Source organism: Hemitrygon akajei, chromosome 8, assembly GCF_048418815.1.
Source record: "Hemitrygon akajei chromosome 8, sHemAka1.3, whole genome shotgun sequence".
NCBI lineage: Eukaryota > Metazoa > Chordata > Chondrichthyes > Myliobatiformes > Dasyatidae > Hemitrygon > Hemitrygon akajei.
Genome location: NC_133131.1, coordinates 109,699,478 through 109,720,180, shown reverse-complemented (window position 1 = coordinate 109,720,180; position 20,703 = coordinate 109,699,478). Strand labels below are relative to the sequence as shown.

General features: G+C 40.2%; 1 protein-coding gene across 2 annotated transcripts in view; it reads left to right on the top strand.

Annotated features, from left to right (window-relative positions):
• LOC140732153 (contactin-associated protein-like 2) overlaps positions 1-20,703 on the top strand; it is a 1,811,541-nt gene that overhangs the window by 1,619,894 nt on the left and 170,944 nt on the right. For both annotated transcript variants that reach the window (XM_073054373.1, XM_073054374.1), the window contains exons 17-18: positions 2,022-2,240; positions 14,879-15,115. In XM_073054373.1, the coding sequence (XP_072910474.1) occupies positions 2,022-2,240; positions 14,879-15,115 (456 nt within the window). The remainder of the gene's footprint in view (positions 1-2,021; positions 2,241-14,878; positions 15,116-20,703) is intronic.

The following is a 20,703-nucleotide window of genomic DNA, read 5'->3' as shown; positions in this document are numbered from 1 at the left end:
GAAAGTGGCAATGATAATTTAAGATTTCATGTATATTTGTTGTATTGTGTGTAAAATACATATGTTGCCCTTTGATCTTATTGTGTCAAGAAGACAGACAAAATAATCAAAAAGTTTGAAGATGCTGGGTGAGATATTTGTTAAATGAGACAAGACTCGAACTGACTATGAACACAAAAACGCCTGCACAAAGTCTGGAAATCCAAAGAAACACACAAAAATGCTGGAGGAAATCAGCAGGTCAGGCAGCTTCTATGAAAATAAGTAACCAGTCGACATATTGTGCCGCGACCCTTTTTCAGGACCGAGGAGGAACAGGAAAGATGCTTGAATTTTTTTAAAAGTGCGTTTGGGGGAGGAGATGGAGGCTAGCTGGAATGTGATAGGTGCAAGCAGGTGGGTGGGAAAAGTCAAGAGCTGGAAAAGAAGGAATCTGATAGGAGAAGAGAGTGGACCATTGCAGAAAGGGAAGGAGGGGGGGACCCAAGGGGAAATGATAGACAGTGAAAAGGGGTAAAAGAGGAAGAGGGGAAGGGGTAGGGAATTTTTGTTTTACCAGAAGGAGAAATTGATATTCATGCCATCAGGTCAGAGACTACCCAGACAGAATATAAGGTGTTGCTCCTGCACTCTGAGGGTGGCCTCATCCTGGCACAAGAGGAGGACATGGGAATTAAAATGTTTGGCCACTGGGCGGTTCTGCTTTTGGTGGATGGAGCAGAGGTGCTCAAAGAAGTGGTCAATTATTTGTTTAAAACACTGTAACATTTTGAATTTATAAATGTTTTGTATATGAAAACAATAACATAAAGCTTGCATATGTGGGCTTACTATATAAATAGAAATTATGATTGATAGATATTGCAACAAGTAGGGAATGAATCTGGGAATTTTCTTTTGCCATCATTATCATAACAAAATATAACCAAGGTATAAGGTACAAAAATTACTTACACATTATAAGGACAAATTCTTGTCTTGAATTTCAGGAATATGTTGTTGATCATCTTCCAGATTTATAAGGCAGTTAGTTGGTGGTTCATCAGAAGTCAGATAAAAAAAATCTATCCATTTTTCACATTTTGTCTGATTTGACATATGGGCAATTAGCAAATTACCACAGGAATGTATATCATCTTTCAGTGATTGGTAATGTAATTATCACTTTCCTCATGGGAAGTAGACTATTACAGACGCCCTTTCAGCCATTCTCGTTGTCTTCCCGCGTGCTTGCGACAAGTAAAAATACTGAATTTTTATATTGATGTATTGCTCAGCTGGACAAAGGGATAACATGGCATTTGAATTTTTGAATATACAATTTTTTATCCAATTTCAAAAGTTGCAGATTTTAAAACTGGTAAAAGTGTTAAGTAGAAAAAGCTATGCCCTTAAAATTGTGCTATAAAATGGAATATTAATGTTTTCTATATATTATGATTCCATTTTAGATATCAAATTGAGGAGAAGTATAGATTTGATATGTTCTGCAATATTCTTTCTGTGGTCTCCTTTTGTAAAACATGGCAAAGCAAGGAATAACCCAGACATTCAACATCTCCCACTGTGTCCATCCCAAATGTTGCTCCAAATCACTAGTCTCTCTCTCTCTCTCTCTCTCTCTCTCTCTCTCTCTCTCTCTCACTCTCCCTCTCTCTCTCCCCCTCTCTCTCTCTCCCTCTCTCTCTCTGTCCCTCTCTCTCTCTCTCTCTCTGTCCCTTTACACCTAACTGCAACAGAGGCCTGCAACTTGCTTTCCTTTGTGTAAATTATTTCACTAGATTATTATTTAACACACGATAGCAGCCTGAGTCTTGAAAACCTTATTCACTGTTCTCGCAGATAGTTTACTTAACTGGCCTATCAAGACACCTAGCAAATTATAGGTGTTACATCTTAATTATTCTCAATTATGTTTATATCTTATCTCACTATCAGCACCAAGTTTTCCTTCCATCTTTCCAGTTTGACCTTTACATTATTATAAAACCGAACTACATAATGATGATTTTTATTTTCAGCACCATCTGATGTTGCGTTTTCATTTGATGTGGGAAATGGCCCAGTTGAACTAACAGTGAGATCCCCAAATCCTTTGAATGATGACCAGTGGCATCGAGTCATTGCTGAGCGCAATGTAAAAGAAGCAAGCCTTCAAGTAGATCTTCTCCGCAGGGACTTCAGGAAGGCACCAACGCAGGGTCACACCAGGCTGGAACTCTACAGCCAGTTCTATGTGGGTAAGGAATTAACCATTTTTTGCCAATATCTGAAAAGAATCAAAACCCTTAGGGTGGTGGTTTCATCTATTTAGATGCTTTGTTGCAATAGAATACTGCATGAATCTGAAAACAAACAGGTGGGCAGCTATATTAAAACCTGGTCCGTAAGCTAATGCATAAAAATAATGAGCCACGTAAAGTATCTAAATCTTCTCATGAATAAATTACTTAACAGCAAAGGTGTAATGGGTAAAAGAGTTGGGGTGAAATTATCAGCCATGATCTAATTGAGTGGTTGATGAGACTTCAGTGGACAAACATCCTAATCAGAATCAGGTTTAATGTCACAGACATATGTTGTGAAATTTGTTAGCTTAGCGCCAGCAGTACAATGCAATATGTGATAAATAAAGAAAAAAAGAATTATAGTAAGTATATATACATAAATGAAATAATTAAATTTAAAATAATCAAATTTTAAAAAGTCATGCAAAAACAAAAATAATATTTTTAAAAGTGAGCCAGTGTTCATGGGTTCAATGTCCATTTAGAAATCGAATGGCAGAGGGGAAGAAGCTGTTCCTGAATTGCTAAGTATGTGCCTTCAGGTTTCTGTACCTTCTTCCTGATGGTAACAATGAGAAGAAGGCATGTCCTGAGTGATGGTCCTTAATAATGGACACCTCCTTTCTGAGGCACCACTCCTTGAAGATGTCTTGTATACTACAGAGGCTACTACCCATGACAGAGATGACTAATTTTACAACTTCCTAAGCTTGATCCTGTGCAGTAGCACCCCCACCCCCACCACCACATACCAGACAGTGATGCAGCCGGTCAGAATGCTGTCCACAGTACATCTGTAGAAATTTTCTGGTGTATTGGATGACAAACTAAATCTCCTCAAACTCCTAATATGGCTGCTGTCTTGCCTTCTTCATAGCTGCATCAATATGTTGGAAACAGGTGAGATCCTCAGAAATATTGACACCCAGGAACTTGAAATTGCTCACTCTTTCCACTTCTGATCCCTCTACGAGGACTGTTTCTTTTTCTTGTTCCCTCATCTTACCCTTTCTGAAGTCCACAATCAGCTCTTTGGTCTTACTAACATTGAGTGCAAGGTTGATGTTGTGATATGCCCTCTTGACTCCATCTGAAATTCTGTCAACAAATCAACAGTAAATTACTGGCATTTGAACTATGCCTCATGGATATAGAAACAGTAGAGCAATGGGCTAAGCACACATCCCTGAAGTGTGCCAGTACTAATCATCAACGAGGTGGAGACGTTAATACCAATCCGCACAGACTGTGGTCTTCTGGTTAGGAAGTTGAGGATTCAATTGCAGAGGGAGGTACAGAGGTAGCGTTTCAATTAGGACTGAAAATATCCGTCAGGTACTTCTTGTGTTTCTTGTGTGTTTTATCCACGACTACTTGATTAAAATACCTAACCCGGAAAATAAAGTTGGGGAATTTTAATTGTAGAAATAGACGAAACAAGCTAATTGTGGTATAACTGGGAAATATTTATTTATTCATCAACAGTGCTTGCGAAATCTTTGGGATAGGTTTTTGCTTTCACTGCCAGGGTTGAAATTTAATACAGCTGCACACCTTTTATAGAACACACAAGATTTTTTTTATCTCCATTAGTTTAATTCAGTCCCAAACTGTATTTTAATTTGAAATACCTATAGGAAGTTTAATTTACCTTGGTTAATTAATCTATCCAGTAATAATGTTATCCTAAATAGCAGACTGTTGGAAGCCTAAAGATCCATGACTGTTTTTAGTTAGTGCTATTATAACATTCACACAATCTGGCAGAAAGGCCACAAATTCGGCTTGGTCCTTCACATTCTATTTGGAGGTTGTCTGCAGATATAAAGAGCTCAATCTCCAGGAACAGGTTTTAATTAATCATATTATTCCTCTTGTTGATTATGCATTCTCTTGTGACTTTGGGAGCTGGAAAATTAATAGTTAAGTTTGCAGTTATTGTGTTACATATTCCTCTATCTAAATGATTTAATGGTTAGACAATATAACTGAAGTGGTAGGTGGTGCTTCCCAATACTGAAGCTATTTTAATGGTTGATCACCATCCATATTCCATCATTTGCAACTTCCATCATTAATTGATCGAGACAAGGTTAGGGTAAAAAAAAAATGGATAGAAGTCCTGACTAAACATTGATTGAGGACAGTAATTATCATTAATTGATACAGATTTGCTAGACACATACACATCGAAGACTTAACAGAAAGGATGAAACATTAATTCAGGAGTCAGGAAAATAAAAACATTGTCATAAATCTACTGTGGTCTTGGCAATGAAGTTCAAAAGGCAACTGCATGTATGATCAGAAATTGCAAATGGGAATATATTTTAACAATAAAAATTAAAGCGTTCTGTTAAAGAGCTACAACAAGCATAAAAATAATCTTATGATTTAAAGCAACAATTTAGAAATATTTAGAATATTAGATTATTTCTAATTAAAACTCAGGTTTCTGCAGTTGCAGTTGAAAAGTCAGTTACACAAAGGAAGTATCGAAACTGTAGGCTATGCTTTCCTATCCATCACTAAACCAGTTACTCATTTATTAGTTTTAAATGGCAGGATTTATCTTCTATCCAAGGTTCTGAGGTTTGATTGTTCAAATGAGAATTAACAATAAAATGGAGCAAGTAGCCAATGCTCCATTGTCCTGTATTTCCAAATGCTCTTAGTAGAAATATTGCCAAAATTGAATTTGGATAGACAGGTTCACCAGTCACCTCAGTGAAGGTGTGTCACGGTCATATGCATTTTTTCTCTTTAATGCCTCTGTTCGTGAAACGGCAATGGACTGAAATAGGGATTCACACCATCACCCTGGAATTCACTGAATGACCAGGCTATAAGAAGAGCTTCCTCATTCTTCGCAAAAGACAACAATGGGATCCTGCAATGCACCCTGATTAAGAAGGTGGATGTAGAATTACCCTGATCTAATAATCTTCACCATTCCACCCAGAGCACTCTCTCAGTAATATCCTATTGTAACAACAAAGATTAATCTCTGAATCTCCAAATTAGAAAAGGTTACTGTACTTCTTTTTTATGTTCACATGCTTGGAAGTAGGTAGAGAGGAGATGTCAGGGGTACGTTTTTTACGTAGAGGGTGGTGAGTGAGTGGAATGGGCTGCCAGTGATGGAGGTGGATACGTTAGGGTCTTTTAAGAGACTCCTGGACAGGTACATGGAGCTTAGAAAAATAGAGGGCTATGGGTAACCCTAGGTAATTTCTAAAGTAAGTACATGTTCAGCACAGCATTGTGGGCTGAAGGGCCTGTATTGTGCTGTAGGTTTTCTATGTTTCTATGTCTCTGTTTTGTTAGAACAACACTAATGCATCACTTACTTTCAGTAAAGAAAATCTCAGTGCAATCTTTATTCAAAAACAAAGCTAAATCTTTCATTGTTCATTATTTGGCATTGAGCGCCTCATTTTGATCGAAGCACCACTGCGCAACCACGTGGAAGTCAGCGAATTAGACCAGCGGGAAGAATACAAAAGAAGACAGCTTTATAGAGCGGGCGTCTGAGGAGCGGGCGACAGAGAGGGAAAGGGAGACAGAGTAGGAGGGCTTTAGTTCAACGGGGCTTTGGCAAAAATGTATCGAGGTGAGGTAAGCTACTTGTGAGGAATAGGAAGTATGTCTGTGAGGCTGGTGTTCTGTATCAAGTGTCAGACGTGGGATGTCTGGGAGACTCCCAGCCTCCCGGATGGCCACATCTGCACCAGGTGCAGCGAGCTGCAGCTCCTTAGGGACCGCGTTAGGGAACTGGAGATGTAGCTCGATGACCTTTGTCTGGTCAGGGAGAGTGAGGAGGTGATAGAGAGGAGCTATAGGCAAGTAGTCACACCGGGGGATCGGGAGACAGATAGGTGGGTAATAGTCAAGTAGGGAAGGGAAAGAGTCAGATACTAGAGAGTACCCCCATTGCTCTCCCTCTTAACAATAAGTACTCCTGTTTGAGTACTGTTGGGGGGGAGGGACCGACCTGGGGGAAGCCTCTGGCACAGAGTCTGGCTCTGTGGCTCAGAAGGGTAGGGAAAGGAAGAGGAAGGCAGTAGTGATAGGGGACTCTATAGTTAGGGGCTCAGACAGGCGATTTCCTCAGACAGGAAAGAAGCTCGGATGGTAGTTTGCCTCCCAGGTGCCAGGATCCAGGATGTTTCTGATCGAGTCTGAGAGGTAATATTACAACTTTGTAGCACCCTGGTCTGACCCCACTTGGAGTACTGTGCTCAGTTCTGGTCACCTCACTACAGGAAGGATGTGAAAACTATAGAAAGGGTACAGAGGAGATTTGGAATGATGTTGCCTGGTTTGGGGAGCATGCCTTATGAGAATAGGTTGAGTGAACTTGGCCTTTTCTCCTTAGAGCGACAAAGGAAGAGAGGCGACCTGATAGAGGTTACAAGATGTTGAGAGGCATTGATCGGGTGGATACTCAGAGGCTTTTTCCCAGGGCTGAAATGGCTAACACAAGAGGGCACAGATTTAAGGTGCTTGGAAGTAGGTACAGAGGAGATGTCAGGGGCAAGTTTTTTTACACAGAGAGTGGTGAGTGGGTGGAATGGGCTGCCGGTGATGTTGGTGGAGACGGATACGGTAGGGTTTTTTAAGAGACTCCTAGATAGGTACATGGAGCTTAGAAAAGTAGAGGGCTATGGGTAACCCTAGGTAATTTCTAAAATGTGTACATGCTCGGCACAGCATTGTGGGCCGAAGGGCCTGTATTGTGCTGTAGGTTTTCTATGTTTCTATTTTGTGGGTCTAGATCATCACAGTGTTGCTGAGAAACTGGTGCAGAGGGCAGGAGTTCAGATGTGTGGATTCTGGGGAAGGTATGACCTGTACAAAAGGGATAGGTAAACCTGAACCCAAGGGGATCCAATATCCTTGAGGGCAAATTAGCTAGAGTTGTTCAAGTGGGTTTAAACTAATTTGGCAGGAAATGGGAACTGGAGTGATGCTGCAGATGATGAGGTAGTTAATTTACAAATAGAGGCAATGTGTGACACCTAGCAAGGAGAGGGTGCTGATAGGGCAAAATTGCAGTCAATAGGATGAGTTGCAATGTAAAAGGCGGACAAAATCGAGAAAGCTGGATACAAGACTAAAGGAGTTACATTTTAATGCATGCAGTGTAGGGAACAAGGATGATATACATGTAGCACAGTTACAAATTGGCAAATATGATTTGGTGGGCATCATTGAATCAAGGCTGAAAGAGGATCATGGCTGGGGGCTTAATATCCAAGGATACACATTGTATTGAAAAGACAAGCAAGAAGGCAGAGTGGGGTGCATGGCTCTGTAGGTAAAATATGAAATTAAATTATTAGAAAGAGATGATGGAGAGTCAGAACATGTTGAATCATTGTGGATAGAGCTAAGGAACCTTAAGGGTAAAAAGACCCTAACGGGAGTTAGAAACAGTCCCCCAAACAGTAGTAAGGATATGGTCTACAAGTTACAACGGGACGTTGAAAATGCATGCCAAAAGAGCAATGTTACAATAGTCATGGGGGATTTCAATATGCAGATAGATTGGGAAAATCTGTTTGGTGCAGGATTCCAAGATGGGGGATTTTCTACAGTGCCTACGAGATGGCTTTTTAGAGAAACTCATGGTTGAGCACGCAGGGTCAGCTATTCTAGGTTGGGTGTTGTGCAATGAACCAGAATTGATTAAAGAGCTTAAGGTAAAAGAATCTTTTGGGAAAAGTGATCATAATATGATCAAATTCACCCAAAACTTTTGAAAAGAGGAGCTAAAGTCAGATGTATCAGTCTTACAGTGGAATAAAAGAAATTACGGAGGCACGTGAAAGGAGTCGGCATGAATTGATTGGAACAGAACACTGGGAGGGATAATGGCTATAACGGTTGGAATTTCTGGAAGGAGTTCAGAAGGCACAGGATAAGTATATCCAAAATAAGAAGAAGTATTCTAAAGGCAAGATAACACCACCATGTCTAACAAGGGAAGTCAAAGACAACATAAAAGCCAAAGAGAGGGCATATAATAGAGCAAAAGCTAAGGGATTGAGAAGCTTTTAAATACCAATAGAAGGTTACTAACAATGTCATTAAGAAGGTAAAGATGAAATACAAAAGTAAGCTAACCAATTATACTAGCGAGGATACCAAAAGTTTCTTCAGATACATAAACTGTAAAAGAGAGGCAAGAGTGGATATCGGACCGCTGAAAACAATGTTGGAGAGGTAGTAATGGGGGACAAACTGAAAAAGTATTTTGTATCAGTCTTCACTGTGGAAGACACTAGCATAATGGTGGAAGTTCCAGGTGACAGGAGTCATGAAGTTATGAAGTTACCATGAAGAGGGAGATGGTTCTTGGGAAAACTGAAAGGTCTGAAGGTAAATAAGTCACCTGGACCAGATGGTGTACACACCAAGGTTTTAAATGTGGTGGCTGAACTTTCAAGAATCACTTGACTCTGGAATGTTTCCGAAAGATTGGAAAGTTATAACAGTCACTGCACTCTTCAAGAAGGGAGAGAGCCAAAAGAAATTATAGGCTAGCTAGTGTGACCTCAGTTGGTGGGAAGATGGTGGAGTCAATTGTTAAAGATGTGGCTTTGGGGTACTTGGAGGCACATGATGAAATAGGATGTAGTCAGCATGGTTTCCTCAAGGGAAAAGCTTATATGACAAATCTGCTTGAATTCTTTGAAGAAATGACAAGCAGGATAGACAAAGGAGAAATGGTTCATGTGGGGTACTTGGATTTTCAGAAGGCCTTTGACAAGGTGCTACACGTGAGGCTTCTTAACAAGCCACAAGCCCATGGTATTACAGGAAAGATTCTAGCATGGATAAAGCAATGGCTGATTGACAGGAGGCAACAGCAAGATTAAAGGGAGCCTTTTCTGGTTAGCTGCCAGTGACCAGTGGTGTTCCACAGGGGTCTGACTTGGGATCAATTATTTTGACACTATATGTCAATGATCTGGATAATGGAATTGATGGCTTTGTTGCAAAGTTTGCAGATGATATGAAGATTGGTGGAGGGGCAGGTAGTTTTAAGGAAATAGTGAGGCTCCAGAAGAACTTAGACAGATTAGGAGAATGGGCAAAGAAGTGGCAGATGGAAACAGGAGAAAATCTGCAAATGCTGGAAATCCAAGCAACACACACAAATTGCTGGAGGAACTTAGCAGGCCAGGCAGCACCGGCAGTAAAAAGTACAGTCAATGTTTCAGCCTGAAATGTCGACTGTACTTTTTTTCCATAGGTGCTGCCTGGCCTACTGAGTTCCTCCCCGTGGCAGATGGAATACAGTATCAGGAAGTGTATGGTAATGCACTATGGTAGAAGAAATGAGAGGATTGACTATTTTGTAAATAGAATGAAAATACAAAAATCTAATGTTTCAAAGGTTTCAAAGGTACATTTAATATCAGAGAAATGTATACAATATATATTCTGAAATTCTTTTTCTTCACAACCATCCATGAAAGCAGAGGAGTGCCTCAAAGAATGAATGACAGTTAAATGTTAGAACCCCAAAGCCCCCCAGCTCCCCCTCCCACACATATGCAGCAGCAAAGCAATGATTCTCCTCCTCCACCAGCAAAAAAGCATCAGCACCCCCCACTGAGCACTCAAGCATGCAGCAAATCTTCAATAAAGACTTGCAATACCCCAAAGACTACTCGTTCACCCAGTAATTTGACATACCACAGGCTCTCTCACTCCCTGATAAGGAGAAAAGCGATGTCTCTGTTTCACAGTGAGAGGGGAGACATAACAATCAACTCACTGATTTACAATGTTAAAAGTCCATTGCGTCACTTTTCTGAGCTCTGTGTTCATAGAACTCGGGTCTCTGGGCACATAGCCAGAGACCTTCCATCTCCCTTGAGTCCGCCCACCTCGAGCGCCACAAAATCCCAAAACTCCAAAGGTGAGTGAATCTTCTCAGCCACGTCCTTGATATATCGAATAACGGCCAGTCGCAGGACCCCAAGAGTAGGTCCCTTTCCCACAAAGAACTGAAGTCAGTGTGTAACTCCAGGTCAGGGTCTTCAAAAGAACCCTGAAAGGGAAAAATAGAGATATTAAAGATAGAAATAGAGCTGTTTCCAAAGATACAAGCAAAGGAGTTGCTGTTAGGTGCCATCGTCCTCCTAAGCTCCACCCCCACCCCCCTTGGGAGTCCTTGTGCAGGATTCCCTAAAGGTTAATTTGAAGGTTGAGTCTGTGATGAGGAAGGCAAATGCAATGTTAGCATTCACTTCAAGAGGACTAGAATATAAAAGCAAGGATATAATGTAGGGACTTTATAAAGCACAGGTGAAGCCTCACTTTGAGTATTGTGTGCAGTTTTGGGCCACTTATCTTAAAAAGGATGATCTGAATCTGGAGAGGGTTCAAAGGAAGTTCTTGAAAATGATTCCAGGATTAAATGGCTTGTCACATGAAGAGCATTTGATGACTCTGGGCCTGTATTCACTGGAATTTAGAAGTATCTGGGGTGACCTAACTGAAACCTATCGAATGGTGAAAGGCCTTGATAGAGTGGATGTGGAGAGGATATTTCCTCTGGTCGGAATGACTAAGACCTGAGACACAGCCTCAGAATGAAGGGATGTCCTTTTAGAACAGAGAATAAGAGGAATTTCTTCAGCTAGAGAGTGGTGAATCTGTGGAATTCTTTGCCACAGGCAGTTGTGATGGCCAAGTCTTTATGTATATTTAAGGCATGAAGGGATGTATATTTCTTGATTGGTCAGGGCATGAAGGGATATGGAGTGAAAGCAGGAAATTGGGCTGAGAGTAAAACTATCAGCCATGATGAAATGGCAGAGCAAACTTGATGGGCCAAACATCCTAATTCTGCTCCTTATCTTATGGTTTATGGTCTTATTTAACAATCAGCATCACAATTCAAGAGGGCATTCCCGATGTCTTGGGGGTAATTTTCTGATACCATCTTCTCAATAAAGAAAGCATATGAAAAATTGAGGCCAGAGGAGACCACAGATACTGGAATCTGGAGCAACACATAAAGCGCTGGAGGAGGCCAGCAGTTAACATTTTGAATCGAGACTTTTCATCAAAAAATTGGTGTGCATGCTGCTCACCATATTCCAACCATTAAAAAATACAGAATGCCAGTTCTGACTAGAATAATTAAAGCTGAATTTTTATTACTTTTAATCATTCCTGGGAGTAACAATATCTTCTACAACCAGTTTTCAGAGAAGTGATATACTCTTCATCTCATCCTTCAAGTCGCTGTAACCAATTTACCCAAAGACCATTTTCTTAATTAATTCAATTATTAACATCATTGCTACTTCTCCCAAAGTTATTATCGGAGCTTTTCATCAGATTGATGACATGATGCAAGATATTGCAAAGCTCATGTTGAATTAGCTTTCCCTCGATAATATTGAACTTTAAATCAAGATCCCTTTATTCATGCATTTCATGGAGAACACACTGAAGTGCATCATTAGGATCATGACTATAATTTTCTAATAATTAATTTTATGCATGGATCCTACTTTTCTAACTGGATGGTTGCCCATTGTGTCCAATGAGGAAAGGAAACCTGTGTAGGAGAGTTTTTAAAGTTCCACTCTTTTGACCTCAGAAGTCTGAGTCCAGTGGTACAAACAAGCATCACAAATTGGGTTCTTCCTTGGTTACAGTTGTTGACCATGGCATTTTATGTGCCTTGTCAGGCCCTTCGTTCTCCACAGAGCATTGCAGTACCACTTTTATGGCATTGAGTCTCACTGTAGATCTTATCCACCCAGTCGCTCGAGCTGACTTTGCATGCCAGGACAGGTATGTCCCTATCTCACCAGGGTATTAGGCCGCCAGTTACCCTCACCTGGTTTAGCCCTGGCAGGGTTTGGCCGCTGTCACATGCAAAGAGCTACTTGAAGCCACAGCTGAGATCTGAGTGTCCAGTGGGGACCAAAGGTGAGTGAGCTGCCCCAGAATGGACACAACAAGCCCCTTCACCAGAGGTGCTACTCCTCCCTGCATACCTCATAAACCCACTTTTGCAAGAAAGACACTACTCCATACTTTATCAAGCAATGGTTACCAGCTAATGGAGCTATTCAAGGCAAACAAGTCTTATGCATGAAAATACAGTAACTTAAGCAATTAGTTTCAAAAAGAACATACTGTAGTTAAATGGGATTACACAGAATAAATGCCAATAGTGATACAAATCCAGATGAAAAGATAATTGAAGGAATAGGAAAAACAAAGACTTCAATAGATTCATAAAATCATGTATGTGAAGAAAAGGATGATACTGAATGATCTGTTTGATCCTATTGATCAAATATCTAGAAAAAAGAGTTTGAAGAGAAAATCTGCAAACATACAATTGTTGCTGCTCAAGCTAAGGCAGTGAAACATATTCAGCATTTCCCCAGACAACAATTCAATCAAATAATGCTGTTATTTTCAGCAGTATGCAATTGAAGATAATTCTCCACCCCTCCTCAGCTGGAAACATGTCACAGCTATTTTCAAATGATGTTGTGTCTTTCATGAAATTCAACCAGACATTCACCAAGTGTGACGTCATTCCCACTGCAACACTCCTTTTGGAGCAATGCTGCAACTAGGACCATGATGTACTAGCACCTCCTCTCAATGGGTATTCCCTGGACAACCTCGCCTTCCCAATTCAGAGTGGGATTGACTCTCCTATCAGATAAATCACATACACATAGAGTCCTAGAGCACTTATAGTGCATAAACAAGCCTTTCAGCCCATCTAGTCTGTGACAAACTATTATTCTCTCTAGTCCCATTGACCTGCAGCTGGACTATAGCCCTCCATACCCCTCCCATCCAGGTACTTTCTACTTAACCAAGCTTCTCTTAAATGTTACAATCAAACCCACACCCACCAATTCCACTGCTAGTTCATTCCACGCTCTCAACACCCTCTGAGTGAAGAAGTTATCCCTCATGGACCTCAGTGCCACGCCCCCACCTTTTTTGCCTCCCTCCCTGTTCCTTCTGAAACATCTAAAGCCTGGCACTCTAAGTAACCATTCCTGCCCCTGAGCCATCCAAGTCTCTGTATGGCCACAACAACATAGCTCCAAGTACTGATCCACACTCTAAGCTCATCTGCGTTGTTCATGATGCTTCTTGCATTATAATAGACACATCTCAAACAATCAGTCTGAGCACATCCTTTCTCTATCACTTGCCTATCCTCCCTATTACACTGCCTACAAGCTTTCTCTATTTGTGAGCCAACCACCCCTTCCTCCATCTCTTCAGTTCGGTTCACACCCCCCCCCCCCACCCCGCCCCAGCAATTCTAGCTTAAGCTCCCTCTGATAGCCTTAGCAAACCTCCCTGCCAGGATATCAGTCCCCATCAGATTCAAGTGCAACCCCTCCTTTTTGTACAGGTCATTCCTGCCCCAAAAGAGGTCCCAATGATACAGAAATCTGAATCCCTACCCTCATTCCAATCCCTCAGCCATGCATTTATCCTCCATCTCACTTTATTCCTATACTCATTACTACCTTTGAGGTCCTGCTTCTCAACTTCCTTCCTAACTCCCTGTAGCATGTTTTCTGGACCTCCTCCCTTTTCATATCTAAGTCATTGGTACCAATATGTACCACGACCTTTGGCTGTTCTCCTTCCCACTTCAGGATATCATGGACACAATCAGAAACATCCCGGACCCTGGCTCCTGGGAGGCAAACTGCCATCCGTGTTTCTTTCCTGCATCCACAGAATTGTCTGTCTGACCCCCTAACTATAGAGTCCCCTATCATTGCTGCCATTCTCTTCCTTTCCCTACCCTTCTGAGCCTCAAAAAGGAGTGCTTATTGTTAAGCAGAACAGCCACAGCCACACGGGTACTCTCTGGTATCTGACACTCACCCTTTCCTCTCCTGACTGTTGCCCACTTATCTGTCACCCCCCCCCCCCAAGCCCCAGTGTGACTACTTGCCTATAGCTCCTCTCTATCACCTCCTCACTTTGCCTGACCAGACAAAGGTCACTGAGCTGCATCTCCAGTTCCCTAACGTGGTCCCTAAGGAGCTGCAACTCGACACACCTGGCACAGATATTCTTACAAATGTTTTCATAGCTAAGCCACTGTCCTCATTCTGGCCAGGCAAGGTGTGTGGAAAGCATATCAGTGTGCCCTTTGCAAGGTGATGATGCTATGATGCTGTTGGGAGGGAGATGATGGTGAGAGACAGCAGCATGTACTTTATTAGGGTAAGGGTACTGCAGAGGAATCACGGTGAGGACTAGGATATAACTCTATTAAGTTGTGATCAGATCCGGAGAACGTTGTGTGGTTTGAAGACTGAATCCTCCAGATTTGGCAGTTTGTCCGATCAAGATGTGGATGTGGCTGGATCCTGCTTTGTGGATTGATCCTACTTGACAGATTCCTTCCCTTTAAAACCAGCTTAAAAGATTAAAGAAACCTTGTTTGTGTTCAATGTAATTTGCACTGAAAATTCTTCAAACATTTGCACCATTTTCCAAAAGAGCAAAGCCCACAGATCAGCTCTGGTTCAATTTTGCCTTTTAATTTGTTTCAGGTGCCGCAGGTGGTCAGCGGGGTTACCTAGGATGCATCAGATCTTTGAGGATGAATGGTGTTACCCTCGACCTCGAGGAGCGAGCAAAAATTACTCCTGGAGTGAAACCTGGATGTTCAGGTCATTGTACCAGTTACGGCATGTACTGTCGAAATGGTGGAAAGTGTGTGGAGAAGTATAATGGCTACTCATGTGACTGTATGCAGACCGCATACGATGGCCCCTTCTGTACAAAAGGTATGACATAAGCTCATGGAACTGTAGTACTAATGCAATAACAACAATATTGTGCAAAAGTCGTAGGAACAGATACAGTATATAGCTAGGACATTTGCACAGTAGTGTATATCTTTGAATATTTTAAATAACTGCCATCTAAACATTCTGTTACTCATTAGTGGCAATGATATATTACTGTATATGTTACTATAACTTTGAAAATTTGCATCTGCCCATCATTCAAATATCTCAATATGAGTGAAAAAGAAGTCTCATTTCAGTGCCTCAAGTCTAATAACATTCTGGTGAATTTATTTCCCAAACTACTGTTACATTCTTGCCATAATCAAGTGTTCAAAATTAAAATGTTGTACATTTAAAATTAACATTGCTTTTGTATTCTTTGGCTCTAAGAATAAAATCAAGGATTCACTGGGAATATCTCCTTCGTTTTTCATCTTTTAATTGTCTGTACCTTGTACTCTGAGATCCCAGTGCATTCTTAATTTGACAAATTTTTCATTTAAAATGTATTTTGATACCATTCTTCCTATTCAGTAATATTCAGTATATAATTCAGTATATTCAATATATATATATTGTGCGTGTGTGTGTGTATATATACATATATATAGCTAGCTAGGGTGCCTAAGACTTTTGCACAGTACTGTAATAATATGAGATGCATTTGACTTCTTGTATCTGCTGGAATGTGCAATTCTCTGCAGAAGTATTCTGACAATCCATATTTGAAGCAGAAACAATACATTGTTCCAATTTACCACCATGCAAGTCTTGTTAACATGATTTAATTGCTCAATAGAGTTCTGGAAATGCCTATAACTCGTGGTTCCATGGATTGTAACTTTGCTACAGAATTCCTTGGTTCTTCAACTTTAGCTTCTTAAGCAATTATTACTCTAGTTATCCATGGGCTGAAGTGTTTATCAGCCTCAAATGCAAAATATTACAATTATTTCTAATGATTTTACTCAAGAATTTTCATATCAAGGTATAATAAAACTTAAGCTTGAAATTTCTTTCTATATTTTTGTCATTTCATATCAGTTATCATAAAAGTTTATATTTTTGTGTTGTTACATCATGTTTTTCTCATAGCTCCTTAAATATGGTAATATATGTAGAGAAGTGGATAATTAAAGGATTTTTGTTACCTATCACACCAGATGTACATATGATCATAATCCTGGAAAAGGTTTTGAGGTACTTGGAGGGAGGCATGATCATAAACCTGGTATATTATTCCCTTAGGTACAGAGCGAAATATTTCTTTGCTTGTAACTGTTGAATCCATACATTCTACTTTAACATGTAATAAGCAGTCATTATCCTTTTGATTTTGTGTAAGTGTGTTACTATCAGTTTAATAGTCTAGCCAAAAATTGAAGATTAAAATTGAAATATAATGAGATAAAAACTCACTTAAATAATGTTTAATACAGTGCAATAAAAATGATTCATCACTTCATTATCTCTGCCTTGAACATTAACAACTAATATAATGTTTAGGCAAAGCAAGGAGCAGAAAGTTGGATTTAATTTTCTAGTGCCACACGTTAAAAAGAAGATTCTGTGAACACAAGATTGTCAATCTTCATTTCCCTTTGTAGTTCTGTTTCACTTTGAAATGCCTTGAAGTCCCTTCATATTTGCAATGCTCTCCAATCTTAGTCTCTCAGAATTTTGCATTCCTTCAATTCACTCTATTTGTTTCAGTTGAAAGAATAGATTAAAGAAATTAGTTCTTTTTGCAAGAAGAAGATTGAGAAGAGATCTCATAGTTTCCTAAAAGGATGTCATTTGGCCAATCTGATCTTTGCCAGGTCTCAGAGTAGCCCATCAATCCTATTTCCCATTTCCTCATCTAATGCATTCTCACGTAAATGATAATCAACACCCCTCTCATTCTCCTCACAACCAAGGGGTAATTTACAGTTATGCTTTAGGCTACCATCCTTTGGGATGTGAAAGGAAGCTGGAGAACCCAAGAAAACCTGAATAGTCCCAGGGAGAACATGCAAACTCCATAATAACATCACTGAGGTCAGGATAGAACCCAAGGTGCTGGAGCTGTGAGACAGGGACACAGGCTGTCACGCCACTGTTAAAGGTTGATTGCAATCAATTAAGGCATTGAAAGATGCACTTCACATTCACACATGGTTCAAGAATGAGGAGGCATAGATTCTAAATACTGAAGAATGCATAGTAGAGGGTGTGAGAGGGAAAATAAGCATTTTTACACAAGAAGTATCTGTCATCCAGAATTCCTATTCTTTAAGAATGATACTTATTTAATTACTGCCCATTATGCTGCTGGTGTTTAAAGCAGCAGTGACAGTCCTCCATCTCCATCTATACGATGGTGATCAAAGCTTCCTTTGGAATGCAAATCCCAAATGGAAACTCAAGAATACAGTGTTGTGTTCTTTATATTCATATGTAATGTGGGTTACTAATAAAGAAACATCTTCTGGAAGAAACAGAACTTTTATTTAACAACAACCACAACTTGTTACACTAGCATGTTTCTCGATCTTTCTATCATTTCTGCGCATGCTCAGAACTCTCTCCAATCACGTTCTTACACGTCATATCACCACAACTTTGTTTCCTTAAAAGGAAAAACAATTAGCAACTTTGACCAGAGTAAATGCATAATTTAACATGTCTCTATCAGTCTCTCTGGGGGTTTATGAAAATGAGTAGACCTTCTAAGTGGTTCACACAGTTCTTGTGTTTTGTTGTTATTTTCATGTTTTGTCTGGTCTGCATCAGTTAACGGAAACTCTGAAGTTGGCTCTTACTTGACGTCATTGCGATTTCTTCTTAACACTGCTCCTTCTTCAGTTTGGACCATGTATGATCTGGGTTGTATTTCGTCAACTACTGTAGCTTTCTGTGTCCATCTGTTCATTTTGTCTTGTATCCTCACTTATCTCCTTGGTGCAGTTCAGGTAATAGACGAGAACATCTGTCAAAGTATGTTTTCTGCTTTGCTTTGTGTTCATCTTTCCATCTTTTCACTTGTTCACTTCCCTCTGTCCTCAGGAGGCTCTCAGCTATTGGCAGATTGGATCTCAAACAGCGTCCCATCAAGAGCTGAGCAGGTGAAAATCCACATTCAAGTGGAGTACTGTGATAGAGTAACAAAGCTTTATAAAAATCACCTCCACTATCTATTTCTTTGTGTATCAGTTTCTTGATAATTCCTACCGACTTCTCAACTTCCATTGGACTGAGGGAAAAATGGACTAGATGTTGTATGAACAAAACCCCATTCCTGAGCAAAATGTCATATGCATTCACCATTGAATTGTGGACCATTGTCTGTGAAAACTTCATCAGGTACACTATGTCTGGAAAAAACTGATTTCATGCATGTAATTACATTCTCTGCAGTTGTTCTGCTCAGACCACACACTTCAGGATACATTGAGTAGTAATCTGTTATTAATAGATAATCTTTGTTGTCAGTTACAAAAAGATCAATGCCTTCCTTCTGATAAGGTCTCTAAGGACTAGGATGTGGATGCAGTAGCTCTTTAGGGTTGCTTGGTTGGTATTTAAGGCATATTTGACAAGAAGACACCAATTCTGCAATTTTGTGATTCATCCTGGGCCAAAACATCACTTCCCGTGCCCTTCTCTTACATTTTTCAATACCTAGGTGGCCTTCCTGAATTTTCCCAAGCAGTTCTTTTCGGAGACTTTTAGGAATCACAATTCAGCTACCTTTGTACAATATCCCATCCACAACAGAAAGTTCTGATCTGTGGTTCCAATATTCTTGTATTTCTGAGGTACAGTCATGCCTATTATCTGACCATCCATCCATCACTACTTATATTACCTGACTGAAGAAGTTTGTCCATCTCTGTCTCAAGATGCAACCATTCCAACTTTTTGGGAGCAACAGGTACAGTCTCTATGATCATATCAACAAATGCCTGAACATCAACAGCGTCCCTGTGACTGTCTTTTGTTGTTGGATCCACAGCTCTGGAAAGTGTGTCAGCTGTGTAGATGAATTTTCCAGGTGTGTATGACACATTCAATGCATATCTTTGCAATTTGATCATCATTCGCCAAATTCACAAAGGACAGTCACTTAAAGGTTTGCAAAACAATGCAATCAGAGGTTTATGATCAGTTTCAACATCAATAGATTGCCCTGACAAAAACTGATGAAATCTCTCACAAGCAGATATAATGCAGAACAATTCTTTTTCAATTTGGGCATACCTTGTTTCTGGATCGGATAATGAGCAAGGTGCATATGCCACAGGTAGCTATTCCTTATCATGTTTCTGGAGTAATACTGCCCCTAAGCCTGCTTGAGATGCATCACATGAGATTTTGATGGGTCTCTCAGCATCACAGAATTTCAACACAGGTTCTTCAGTGAGCACTTTCTTGAGATTTTGCCATGCCTTCTGTTGTTCACGATTCCAGCTCCATTCGTTTTTCTTTTCTGTTAGCTGCCTCAATAGAGCAAGCTGTTCCGAAAGATTGGGTATGAATTTTCCCATGTAGTTGATAATCCCATAAACCTCTGAACATCCTTTTTACATTGCAGTCTTGGCATGTTCTCAATAGGAGAAACCATCAATGGATCAGGACGCACACCCTCATTACTGATGATATCACCCACAAAGGTAAGTTCAGTCACTCCTAGCTGATATTTGTTTTTATTCAGCTTCAGGTTTGCCTTGCATGTTGCCTCAAAGACTTGTTTGAGCCTGGCATCATGCTCTTGTTTAGATGATCCGCTAACAATAATATCGTCCATGGAAGTATCCACGCCCTCAATGTGCTCATAGAGCATATGAATGGTTTTATGGTACACTTCAGGAGCTGATGCGGTTCCAAACGGAAGCCGAAGAAAACAATATCTGGCAAAAGGAATGTTAAAGGTACACAACTTTGAACTCGGTTCATCTACCTTAAGTTGCTAGAATCCAAAGGATGCAACTAATTTACTAAAGTACTTTGCATTAGCAAATTGTGACATAGTTCTTCATGAGTAGGCAATTTGAAATGCTCTCTTCTAATGGCTCGATTCAAGTCTCTTGGATCTAAACAAATCCTCAGTTTTCCATTTTTCTTATCAACAATGACAAGCAAATTGACCCATTCAGTCAGTTCATCAATTTTTTTATGACTCCTAGCCGTTCCATTCTGTCAAGCTGAGTTTTCAGTTGATGACATAATGCAAAAGGCACTTTTCTACATGGATGTACTACGGGTGGCACTGTGTTGTCAAGTTTAATCGTGTGCTCTCCTGGAAGACAACCAAGCCCTTTGAAAATGTCCTCATACTCCTTCATCATGTCACCTGTATTCTGACTCTGTGTCACTGTCCAAGACTGAGACTCTTTTCACCAAATTCAGTCTCACAGGCAGATAAACCCAGTATTGTCTGTACATTCCTTGGCACCACCACAAATGAAAGCGTGTGCAGAATATTTTAGCGTGATACTTTTGCCACACCTGTTCCTTTAAATCGAATGTTTGCACCTGAATACCCAGTCACTTTTATATTTGCCTTATATAACTTTGGTCTTGGCTTTAATGCATTAAAC